Source organism: Penaeus japonicus, unplaced genomic scaffold, assembly GCF_977035675.1.
Source record: "Penaeus japonicus unplaced genomic scaffold, GWHDUDI00000001_assembly GWHDUDI00000024, whole genome shotgun sequence".
Lineage (NCBI taxonomy): Eukaryota > Metazoa > Arthropoda > Malacostraca > Decapoda > Penaeidae > Penaeus > Penaeus japonicus.
The window spans coordinates 8,550,144-8,562,643 of record NW_028234426.1 but is presented as its reverse complement, the minus strand read 5'-3'; the positions used below and the strand labels follow the sequence as shown (position 1 = coordinate 8,562,643).

General features: G+C 34.0%; 2 protein-coding genes across 7 annotated transcripts in view; one reads left to right on the top strand and one right to left on the bottom strand.

Annotated features, from left to right (window-relative positions):
* Window positions 1-6,356, top strand: part of Nemp (Nuclear envelope integral membrane protein) — an 18,712-nt gene extending 12,356 nt beyond the window's left edge. Inside the window, exons 8-10 of one of the 2 annotated variants that reach the window (XM_086550646.1) lie at window positions 129-290; window positions 1,452-1,520; window positions 4,319-6,356. In XM_086550646.1, the coding sequence (XP_086406772.1) occupies window positions 129-290; window positions 1,452-1,520; window positions 4,319-4,460 (373 nt within the window). In that variant the 3' untranslated portion in view covers window positions 4,461-6,356. The remainder of the gene's footprint in view (window positions 1-128; window positions 291-1,451; window positions 1,521-4,318) is intronic. The other variant, XM_086550647.1, reaches the window with a different exon arrangement.
* Window positions 6,357-6,724: 368 nt separating this feature from the next.
* Window positions 6,725-12,500, bottom strand: part of Ask1 (apoptotic signal-regulating kinase 1) — a 45,085-nt gene continuing 39,309 nt past the window's right edge. For all 5 annotated transcript variants that reach the window (XM_043022723.2, XM_043022721.2, XM_043022724.2 and 2 more), the window contains 2 exons: window positions 12,057-12,133; window positions 6,725-11,496 (listed from right to left, as the gene is read on the bottom strand). In XM_043022723.2, coding sequence (XP_042878657.2) covers window positions 11,349-11,496; window positions 12,057-12,133 — 225 coding nt within the window. In that variant the 3' untranslated portion in view covers window positions 6,725-11,348. The remainder of the gene's footprint in view (window positions 11,497-12,056; window positions 12,134-12,500) is intronic.

Below are 12,500 nucleotides of genomic sequence, written 5' to 3'. Positions count from 1 at the left end.
TTATTCTTGTTCTGTTAGCATTATTGACTTTACTTTTTTTATTGACTTTACTTTTTTGTAGTAACATTAGTTTCATGCTTGAAATATGTTATGAATGAAAGACTTTATCTAGCCTTTTACATCCACAGGAGGCGTCGGTTTCCCCCCAAGATTAGACCTCTGACGGAGGAGGAGTACATCCAGCAAGCGAATGTAGAGACACGGAAAGCCCTGGAGGAACTGAGGAACTTCTGCCATTCCCCAGACTGCAATGCGTGGAAGACTGTCTCGAGACTAAAGAGTCCTCAGAGGTTAGAGTTTTAGATCTTTTCTCACACAAGCTTGTGTGTTTGTCTTGATTTCTTTCTTGTAATTTCAATTCAATAATACTAATTGTGTGTTCATGTTAAGACCACTGAAGAATGAAAGGTAAGTTTTATCATTAGATGTGAGAAGGGGATGGTCAGGTTACCTTTTTCTGTGGAATGTCTCTATATTTCTGAAAGCTCTAGGAAAGGGGATAGTAGGTGTGGGAATTGGCTGATACTTATTACACTTGACTGTGGGAAAGCATCATCTGTGAATGTTAGCCAATTACATTAGACACAACTTTGACAAAATTGCATAAAAGACACCATAGTTGAAAAGGGAAATTGTATCTCATCATCGAAATGTGACAGTTTGATAGCTAAATTAATCCACAATTAATTCAGTGTTACAGAACATGAATACCCGTTTATTTTTTTTCCAATATATTGATATATCAGATTGTGTTTTGTTAAATGCATAAAGGATTTGATATAAGTCATATTGTATTGGTTTTGACTAAAAGCCAATTCTTTTTCTATTCTAATTATTATCATAAAATAGTTTTGCAACAATCAATGAGTAAGACTGAAGTTTATTTTATGTTGCATAGTTTTCCTTTGTTATTTTTTTCACCATGCCTTATCACTACAGTAATTTATGGATTTTGTTCTATGATTAGACCTGCAATGATTATTTTTATCATGCATTCTGCAAATGCTTTACTTTAATTTCATGGGAAAGCTTGTTGAAAACTTGTATGATATTCATTCCTTGTTCTAGATAAAATTTGATCTTATGGTGTCAATCAGTTAATAAGCCCCATTACAAAATTTTAAGATTAGTGTAGACATAATATAATAGTTGTGTATTTTCATATGGGGAGTATTGCAAGTGACTGAACTTGCAGCATATATCACTTAATATTTCTTTCCCATGATTCTCATAGTGCAGGTTGATGATTGAATTGAGACAGTAGTTTCCATGCAATAGGAGGATATATGATTGTTTACATACAAAGGTTCATATAAGTTAATTGATATATGTTGCCAGTAGGGAGAAAGTATTTATGTTTGAGTATAGTTTTCAGTCATTGAGACGAGGGTATTGAAGTAAGGCTATTTTGGAGAGTGGCTTGTTGGAGTAATTTTACTCTGTATCCACAGATTTGTGGAGTTTGTTGGAAATCCTCAAAAGAGGGTCAGTTCCACATCAAAGAAAGCCAACAGGGAGAGGTAAGCCACTTATGGTTTCCCTTTCTCTGGGCTAAGATATATGTGTTCAGATTATCACGGGGTTTGTATTATCATTTAGTGTAATGTTAGCACTGATGTCGGCCGAATTTTGGTAAGATATCTTTTTACATTGAAGTGCTCTGTATACTGTAACCTGATAAGTGGAGTTTGACCCCATGGTAGGCATGTTTCATTGGGTCAGATCACTTTCATACTACATTTATCCTTTTTTGAAATCACAAGCTGGATATTCCTTTACTTATGAAGACCTGTCATACCAAATGATAATTAGTATCACTTTGCTAATATAACATATATGGACTCCTTTTTCATACATTAAGTCTAGAAAATCATAGAAAACACACATCTTAACCCATGCTAAAAAGTTAGATGGTAGAAAAAAAGAAAAAAAATGGCATGTTCAATATGTTGAGGACAACCCGAGGGATCACCAAGTGCAAGTCAGTTGTTTGTTATGAACATTCTCATGTGGCATTCACTCACACTATCATATTTAGTGTAGTTTTGTTCTTATTATTTTGCCATATTAAGAAGTCTTGAGCTTTTCTTATGTAACATAGAGATAAGAATAAACCACTTTTATTGTTACGACTCCATATTACGTCTTCAACTCTGTTACATTGTGATATTAAAGGAAAGAAGTAGGTTTTTTTCTTCTTTTTTATCATTATTGTTATTGTTATTATTATTATTATTATTATTATTATTATTGTTGTTGTTATTATTATTGGTCCTAAGGAAGATATACCCATGTTGGGATACTAACGTCACCTGGAAAGTGATGGTAATTTTGCCTCTTTATCTGTGATGTTGGTAAGAATTTTCCCCGTTAGGACATTAATATTACCTGGACTTCAGGCATGATTTCTTGCATTGGCACATTCATGTTACCCGGACCTCGGTATTAAATTTTACAATTGGCATTTTCACATCACCTGTATCCAATGGGCATCTCTGCCCAGCCCAGACTGAACATCGTCTTAATCAGTTCAGTTCAGTTCAGACAGATTTGCGAAGACGTCGCTTCACCTGGGCTATATGCACAAGGCGGCCCGGCCTCTGCCAGCTATGAGTGCTGGCTCATCTTATCTAATCTTAAGATGTGGCCTATCTTGGAAGGGTTAAGGTATGCAAGGGTTATTTATCAGAGGAAGAGTTTGTCAAAAAAATTTCAAACAGTAAAATATGGTTTCATCAGAGGATCTCTTAGGAAAGGTGTCAGCATGTTATCATGATGTTTTTAGCACTGAATTCATGGATTGGTTTAAATGAGAAGGTAGTTCCCTCAAGAAAAATGGGCTACAAAGATTAATACCAAAATTTTTTATGACCTGTAGTAAGTATGCGTAATTATATTTTGTATCAATAGCTACTGAATTAGTTATTTGCAAGTTTTTCCATTATATTAATTGTTGAAGGATCCAAACACATCATAGATGACTTAGAGGGATAAATTAAAAAGCTGAGATAATAAATAGTAAAAAAAAAATCACACTGTTTTGGTCTCTTTGTAAATATCAATCTTTCTTAGCTCCTTATTTTTTTCCTGGTCTTCTCTTTTCTTTTACTGAGGCTGCATTTACACCAAGTGAATGATTGCAATAAAATCATCAAGAATCATGATTTGTCAAATTCATCATTCTAAATCATAATCAACTTAAATGTGTTTTCTCAGAGACCGTTAACACCAAGCAATTTGATTCAAATCAAACCACAGCAAGCCGATTTGAAGCATTTCATTCATGTAACTGAGCACCTTCTTTTCTTCTTCTTCTTCTTCTTCTTTTGTCATTCACTGCAAATCCGTGGAGGGTTCAGAACCATGCAGACAGATGTTCTGATGTGTTAAGTACATTGATATTTACTCCTTTTTCCAAGTAAAACCACTTTAGTAGTAAACATTTACAACAACAGTTCCACCTTTTACAAAAATCATAATTTTCCTAGACAGTGTTATGTAATTGCCAGTAAAAGCTTCACCGTTTACACTACCTTAGACATATTCTTAGACTACACAAATGCACATGAAATATTTCTATAAGGGCAGACCAGTAGCAGCCATTTTTATGGGAGTGTCATTCACTGCGGCTTTGTCATCCTTTGATTGGAAAAATATCTTTCAAGGAAAAGGACTTCAGTAATTTATCAACATTTCTTTCTCTTTCTTTCTTTCATTTTATAGATGACACTCTAAAGAATGTGATTCGCTTAATCCGGCAAAAGAACCAAAGCAAGGCCTTTTGACATTTAGTTTGCTTACCTAGATTTTCCTACATCAAAGTCTATGCCACCTCCAGAAATGTACAAGTAATAACGTGCAAGTGTACTCATACCTGTTCCTTGAAAGTTGTCTGAGAACTAATGAATTATTCTGATTCATTTAGTGGGAATAGCAGTGATTCAAAATGACTCGCCAAGTGATTCTCTGTGACTTGATTTCAAGCGATTCACATCCTTATTCTGAACTTCCTAAATTCTCCACAGGCATAATTTTTTGGAAAACATATGGACACACTATGAGCTGTAAGCCATAATGTTTTATTTTTACAGTAGCAGGGAAATACCAGCCTCTGCTAAGATTGGGGATTTTTATTTTCATTTAGTGCAGGGTGCCATTTTGAGAATAATTTTAGTATTTCACATACAAACACAGGAATGCTCACTCCCCCACACAATGTCCTGTCAAAAAAAAAATGCATAGAGTAAAGGCAAAATCATATATTCTTTCTTTGCAGCCTTCATGGACATTGTTTAATGTTTATCTTCTCTTCTTTAAGGTTTGCTGAATTTGTGGAAGGTGGCTCACATTTGGACGATGACATGATCCTTGCGTATGAGAGCAACCACTTAACCCCCACGCGGCTAGAAGACGATGAGGACCAGTTCCTCACGACGGACAGTGAAGATGATGCCGACTGAAACCCTAGGAACAGATACTTTACTTTAGTACTTAAGAATGTTGACCAATTATTTTCCTCACAAGATACTTGGGATCTCAAGTGGATGTGCCTATCTTATTTTTCAGTGAAATTGTGTATGTGGTTTGTATGATCAGCTAGCTTCAAGTATGTACCAGTGACTTCAAGAATGCTTAATAACAGTGAAAAAGTTTTGAGTATATGTATTAACTGAGCAATAATTTGGTCTTCAAGCAATCAGTTTGAAAGTTAATTCTTTGTCTGTCTGTTTTTTGTCAAGACATGTATTGTGTGAATTTTGTTGTAATATTGTGTTATGAAAAAAGTTTCTTCAAGGTTATTCATGTGAACTGATAGGCACACGATAATATATTTTTCCCAGATGTCTCAAACTATTTGATGAATGTATCACAACTATTATTCTAAGGTTCAGGATTCTCATTTTTAGAGACAATGATATGATATGCAACTACATTTATGATTAGTATTATAAACTATGAATTGATTTTACTTACAATTCTTATTTGCTTGTCACATTTCAGGAATTTCATATTTATATAACTTTGTGTTATGGGGCTTTTTGTATGCGTTTGCATGATATGGCTGATCCAACCCAGTGCTCAATAATGCCTCATCTCATCCTCTTTCATCATTCATCCATCGAGCAAAAGCTGTTCAGCATACTTTCCTAGTTTAAGAGCGATACAACTGTAAGTTGAAGGTGATACTTGGCCATGTCAGATGCAAGTGTGGCTTGTTTGGCACAGTGTATGAACAAGCAGTATTAGGTTAGAGAGATAGTTAAGGCCAGTTAGAGATCCGTGGATGTAGCACTTGTTTGATTTTACACGATGCTGGTTTTATTTTTGTCCCAGATGTGATTTATTTAAGTGTATATTTAAAGATTTCAAAATATGAATAGGGTCTTTTCTTTTACCCATTAATGCTGGGTGATGAGATATTACATTAAGGACCAACTGCCAGGGACGAGATATCTTGTCATGGTTATCCGTCTGGCCGACATGCTGGATGATTGGGCGTGTAATACTTGACTGCGGCCAACGCGAGCAAGTAGCCTGCTGTGGCGTTTCGACCATTTGGAGCTTAAACGGCCCCATTGGGTTAACATTTATTGAAAATAGCCATTGTTATTTGAGTTTATATATGTATAATCATATAATTCTGCTTTTTTTCTTGTGTACGAATAAAATTGATATCGATTTGATTAAAATAATAAGTTTGGTGCAAAATCTGAAATGTCAGTATTTTCCAGTTTACCATTTTGTCATGCTCAGAGGTTATGAGAAATTAAAAATTCTTCAGCATCTCATAGATGGAAGTACAGGTATCTATAAAGATTTATTTATAAGATCATTAAAAACTATGTACAGCGCAGGTAATATTGAATAAGTTTTTAGCAATAATGTCAGTAAATGAGAATGGAATGGTGTTGAAAATTATATCTCTGAATTGTTTATTCTATTAACCACAAAAAATAAGTTACAGCGATGTAAGAGTTGCCCAGTTAGATTAAAGTTGTAAAGAGTATGTTCAAGTATCTAGATCAATCTTCATATTCTTCTTTTTTTTCAGATCCTTTGTCAGAAATGAAACTGCTATTTTCATGGATCTCTAAATACTGCTGATGCTATTTTTATATACATGAGGGATTGATTGGCTTGGTATTGTTTATACAAAGTATAAAAATGATGATTCTTAAGCAAATTAAGGATCCTTTGTAATCTGCCAAATAGTGAATTAGATTGATGTAAATTTTTCTCACTGTGAATAGTGATGTTGAAAAGATATAATATTTCTTTTATTTATTTCTGCATCTCTACAGTTTGTAATGAAATAATAATATAAACATTTACTTACATAAATGAAACCATTATTATATACGTTTTAATTAATCCTCTTGCACATGAAAGGTTGAAACCCATTGATGAAGGATGATGTGATATTGCATAATCAGAATATTTCTGACAACACAAGTTGACCCATCACATCATGAAGTTTTTGCCTTATTTACACATTGTACATAATAATCTCTGAGTGGGAAGATACAGGCCCTTGCCATATTGCAGGCAGGTGCAAAATTAGGCTAATATATGCCCTGTTGTGAATGGGTCAAAAAATGGACCCATCTTCCCAACTGATCTGAGCAATAACTATCTAGTATGAAGTACTACAACTTTTGTCAAGTCATAATTAAAAAGGACATAAATATACTCATAAACACTAGATTGGTAAATAAGAAAAACATTGAAAAACAAACTTTTTATTTATTACAGCCTCAATACATGAGATTCCTTACACCATATCCTTCCAAAGCATGGCCTTCTAAAATAAAACTTCCGAACTTACAAAATGGCACAAGTGTGCCCACTCCTAAATATTTAATTTTATCACTCATAATTTTAAACACAAAATAACAACCACAGCTTAATATAATTAAAAACTCTGGAACATGAACCACTATTATGTGGTATATAAGAAAAAGAAAGATAAAAAAATGACAAATAAAAAAATAAAAAAAATAATTAATAAACTACACTAGACATTGTTCTGAAAAATAATCACTGATAACTTCTCCCACTAAAGACACAAAAACACATCCAGAAATACACCACCTTAGTAATTTTAACAAATATCTTAACGGAAAATATTTCTCCCCTTCAGACAAAAATACCTGACCAACAATACTCCTTGTGGTTGGTTTCTTCATTCCTTTTCCATTGCTTCATCCCAAATTTGAGCAATGGCTTCCGACAAGGTTTAATCAAATGTTTCATGCATCTTCTACAAATGTGCTTCCAATAACCTCTCTACTTTGGCCGACTCAGCAATACTGAAGAATAGCAATGAAGGAATAATACATACAGAGACTAAAGACCTGTGTAGTTAGTTGTCTTTTGTAATGACAAAAAGAAAAAAAAAGTTGAAAAAAAGAAAAGAAAAAAAAGAAATGAAATATACCTTTGTACATAAAATTCATACTAAATAAACATTCTTCACAGAAGATTACCATGCTAGAAAAATGAACCCAGAGTATTGAATTCTATTCTATAAAGCCTCTAAATTCTTCTTCAGTTATTGCAACAAAAGGATTAACACCAGTAACCAACCTGACCTGTGACAAGATTCACTTTGTAGTGTAATGGTTGAATTTCAACAAATACTGTAACAGGTGTTTGGATGAATTCAACTACTCTAAATCCTAGAACAAATCAAACATTTTCTGTTGACAGTATGTTCAGGAGTATATATATATATTCTTTTATATGTTAGATTTAACTTATCACATAAACAAATATCTGCACTTCACACACGTTTCCCACCATAACATACAGATTTAAAATATATATTTCTGAGGGCACTCTATATATATACACACACACAAAGTTACATTATTACCCTATTAGTCAATTCCCCAATTAACTTTAAAAATCTCAAGAACTCATTGTAATTTATGTGCATGTGGACATAGAAATGCTCTACATAATTATGATTTACCCAGAGTAAAAGATACAGTAAAATTATTAACCAAATTCTATATTACATGGCCGGAATATAAATTAATATCAAATACAGAACATCTATATCAACTAAAAGACTTGGTTAAAATCATTTGTTTTGCAGGGATGTGGTTAACGTGCAAACATCATGAGTGCAATACTGTATTTAACAAAAGATTTCTGAGAGCAAATAATGAATTGAAGAAATTAAATCTACTTTGAATTATTCATCTTTGTCCAAGTATAGGGCCCATATAATCTCCATATTTCTTATCACAAACTCTCCAATATCATTTTAGCATAATAAGGCTACTACATAAATGACCTTGCTACCGAGACAGGAACTGGCTTCAGCCTAGTAACACTAAGGCTTAACTATTAATATAAAAGAAAAGACAGTTAATTGCAGATAGGGTGCAACTGTAAGGCAATGTAGTCGCACCTAGAGAGTCATTGGCAAGATAGTATTGAGCACTAAATATAAAATACACTAACTCATAATCATAAAATTCATTTCCTACAGTCAATACCTACTTTCTGATTATATGGCACATGAAACAATCAACAGGTATGACTTTTTTGTAGTCTCATAACGAAATGGAAATAGCTGTTGCATACCTGGGCAGTTCTATGCTGAAAATGAATGAAAATCTCATTTCACAGTGAAGGTATATATATATATATATATATAAAAACTGTGCCAATAATATATCTATCACAAAAAAGAAAGAAAAAAAGAAACAGCCTAATATACATGAAAGCTTTTCAAAGAGTAGAGTAGTGAGAACAAAATAAACATCAGTAACTATAAAATAGACTATTATTTAATGTGGAGAGTCTGAAGATTGCAAAGCTACAACTTCTGTATCTACAATCCACAGATAATCATCTTTCCTATATAAAAGAAAAAAAGAAAAAAATCAAATATAGCATCTGCCTCTATTTATTTGTACTACTGCATATCTGAAAATATACATATCAAGGTTTTGCAACTCTATTACGACGCCTACATAAATATTTTAGATAGATGTGCTTTAAGATCTAAACAGAATATCTAATATCAAGTAAAATGAGAATTCACAGATAAACTTTGCATACAATGCTGAGAAAATTACTAACAATAACTATAGCAGGAGCCAAAGTGTCAACAAGGGACTTAAAAAAAAAACAAAAAAAAACGTACTAACCTCCTCACCTTACACAGATAAAAAGAAAAATAATAAAATAAAAAGAAGGAAAAAAAAGATTTTGACAATGACTAATAAAGCACATATTGTCAGGGACTGTGAAGCATTGAGGAGTCCAACACTGTCCAATAATCACAGCACTTAAAGGAGACAGATAAAAAGGTATGCCACTTGTAAATCTCCGTTGGGGCTCACTTCCCTCAGCAAGAAGCAAGCCTGGGAATCAGTCTAGTCCCAAGAAATTGCCGGAAGAAAATCTCAACTGTAACACGTGATATTTTGCGCTAGTAATATCTATGTACAAGCTCCTTGGCAGAAGCAAAGAATGGGCAATCTAAAGGGTTATAAACACACACAGAAGAATTAAACTTCTTTGCATTCAGAGAAACACAAGAATATTGAATGAATAGTCTTGCAACAGACAAAAGAGAGACGACTGCCTTTCATATCATCAAAATCCTCCAAATCCAAATAATACTAAACTTTTGTTATAGGTTGTTAGTTAATTTAGGGTACACACAAGGGAAAACCTTCTTAAGTTGCGTTTGTGGCAAACAGAAGAATATTAAAGACAAGCCCTTCTACATTCCAGCTATTTTCCCAATATAATAAACCCAGCAACACAAATCGCGTCCATAATAAACACTTACTAGTACAACTACCTATTAGACAGATCTGAGTTTCCACAGCTGACCTTTCCGTATCTATTTAAGGAAGAACCTCGGCAGTGTTGGTTTTATAAAAGCAAATAAGCTTTTCTCTACTAATTCCTTCTAACATAACTTAGAACGGAGAAGAAACCCATTACATGCTGACGTGCTTCTCTCTCTCACCATCTCCATCTCTGAAAGACCAGAACCCGAGAGCTAAAATTGCGGCCCGAAGGCATTACCGTTTCGATGTCAGATCAACACATATCACTGTAAGGGTTTGGTACTACAACAGAAACATGTTATCAACACTCCTCCATCTGAAGGTGACCCCAAGACTGGGGGAAAACAGCATCACTCAGTTATTGGTTACTCTAATATAAAAATACTATTGTTGATTAGTGGCCATGTTGTGCACATATGGAGCCAGACCTAATCTAATATTGCAAAATCACATCTGCATAATAATATACATATCTATATATCCATCTTTCTTTTTTCTCTTTCTCTGTCCTATATACAATATATATTTATATATATATATATCTATATATATCAAACACAAAACCATCATCATATAAGTCTTCATTTGCACAGAACTTAACTTTCACAATTCTCATGATCAGATAAAATTCCTTCCTCTCTTAACCCTAAAATCCATATCAAAACATGTGCTTATCATATAATTTCATCGGAAGGCTTTCAATTTCCCATGATCCTCACATCAAACAGCAACTGAAAAAGTGAAGAAAGTGCAATAGTCTCTGAACTATCAGAGTCATATTTGTTCAATTTCTCTAATGGAAGCTGCATCCCTCCCCAATTTCCCTATAAAAAAGTAAATTTTCAAATAGTCTTCTTTTTAGTAAATCTCTTATCCTGTAAAAATTGCACACGGATAAACATTCAAATAGTCAAGCAGCTCTTAAACAATACTATAACTTTGTAAGGCATATCCAGCACCATATATTAAAAGCAAGCAAAAGAAAACAAAAGACAAACACACAAAGAGAAAACATACACACATGCTCATGTCCTTGCACACAGACACTCACACATACACATACACATACATACATACATACATACACACACACACACACACATTCATGAAACTGCCCTAAATACTATGAACTGTTAGCACCATATGAAGCATATTGTATCTGACTCCATGTGACCCTCTGACCCAGTGCTAGAGGTTGAAGGATATGCAATTAGTGCAATTAATGATAAGTAATGCATTATATATCCCCTCGCGGCTCCTGCTCCTTACATCGCGTGCTCTAGACATTAACTAAATGCACTGCCTAAGAAGCACATTAAAGTTTGCCTTCTCTTTTTTTTTTAAATCTTTTTTAGCGTTTTACCATTCTTAACAATTCTAAATCAGAATAATATAACTTCTTTCAATCCACAAAAGCCTAAATACCAAATGGGAGGTGTCGACATAATTCCCGCAAAAACCCATCCTTCATTCTTTCCTACAAGAACCTGTGGCAGTGCTTGCTCACCAGCACAGGCACACAACTCTCTTTCATAACTTGGTTGAACGGGGATGTGAGTCAGAGGAGCTTGAGTTTGGGGTGTTGCGCGATGCAGTGGGCTCCTCAGGATTGACTGGCAGTCCCTGAGAATGGCGGTATTGCACCACATTACGCCAGATGCGCAGCTCCACTCCCCCTCTGTTGGAAGTTGAAATTAGGAGAACTCACTTAACACAAGCAATTTGAATCTTAAAAATCTAAAATAGAAGAAGCATCTTCCAATGCATGGTATTTACACATTTTTCCACACAGATTTAAAACCTAAAAACAAAGAAAACCTTTAAAAGTCAACCCCTTGATAACAGGAGTGCATAGAAACATGCACTGTCAAGTGTGGTTTTGTTTTATCAATATTTCGACATATAGATGGCTCCACAAGGGCTAAGTCACCAAAGAGTCAATTGGTAGGCCTACCTGACCTCACCTGTTTACCATATTCCTCATGATTTTTGTTTCGTTATTGATCTTATTACTAACATTGTTGTTATTACTGTTATTATAATAATAAAGATCATGATGAAAGAAAAAAATATTGACACTAATAATACCGGAAAAAAAAAAAAAAAAAAAAAAAATTGTGAAACTAAGTAAACAGGTGTGGCCTGGTATGCCTAAGTGCTTGTGGAACCATCAATGTGAAGAAAACAAAAAACAAATAAACAATGGACTGTGGACAAACTACTGGTCAATCTTCTTACCTCATCCGCATTCTCCTGAGGTCATCTCGGGTCATCCATAGAAGAACGTCATCTTTGGTATAGTCCTCAGCCAGAAACTGAAAATAAACCATGAGAAAGGAGAGTGATTTGAAGAGCAGAAAATAAAATCTGAGAACATACACACAATCACACACTTAAATATATAAATATATATGCATAAATAAATTAATTAATTAACCCATTGCCGACGGGGGATAGATTTGCTTACACAGGCTCCAGGCTGAGTTTTATTTCTGATCGAGGCAGCTTCTGCAACATAATTTGATTTTTCCCACATTTTCGCTTCCACTCATGTAGAGCTAGAGACATTTTTGGTTGTGTTTTTTTTGTGGTTGTTTACTATGTTTAGTAATTTATATTTTGGTCATTTTTATACAGGCTCCATCATTTCTGCAGTTTGATGAAAGTTGTAGTTTCTGGGTC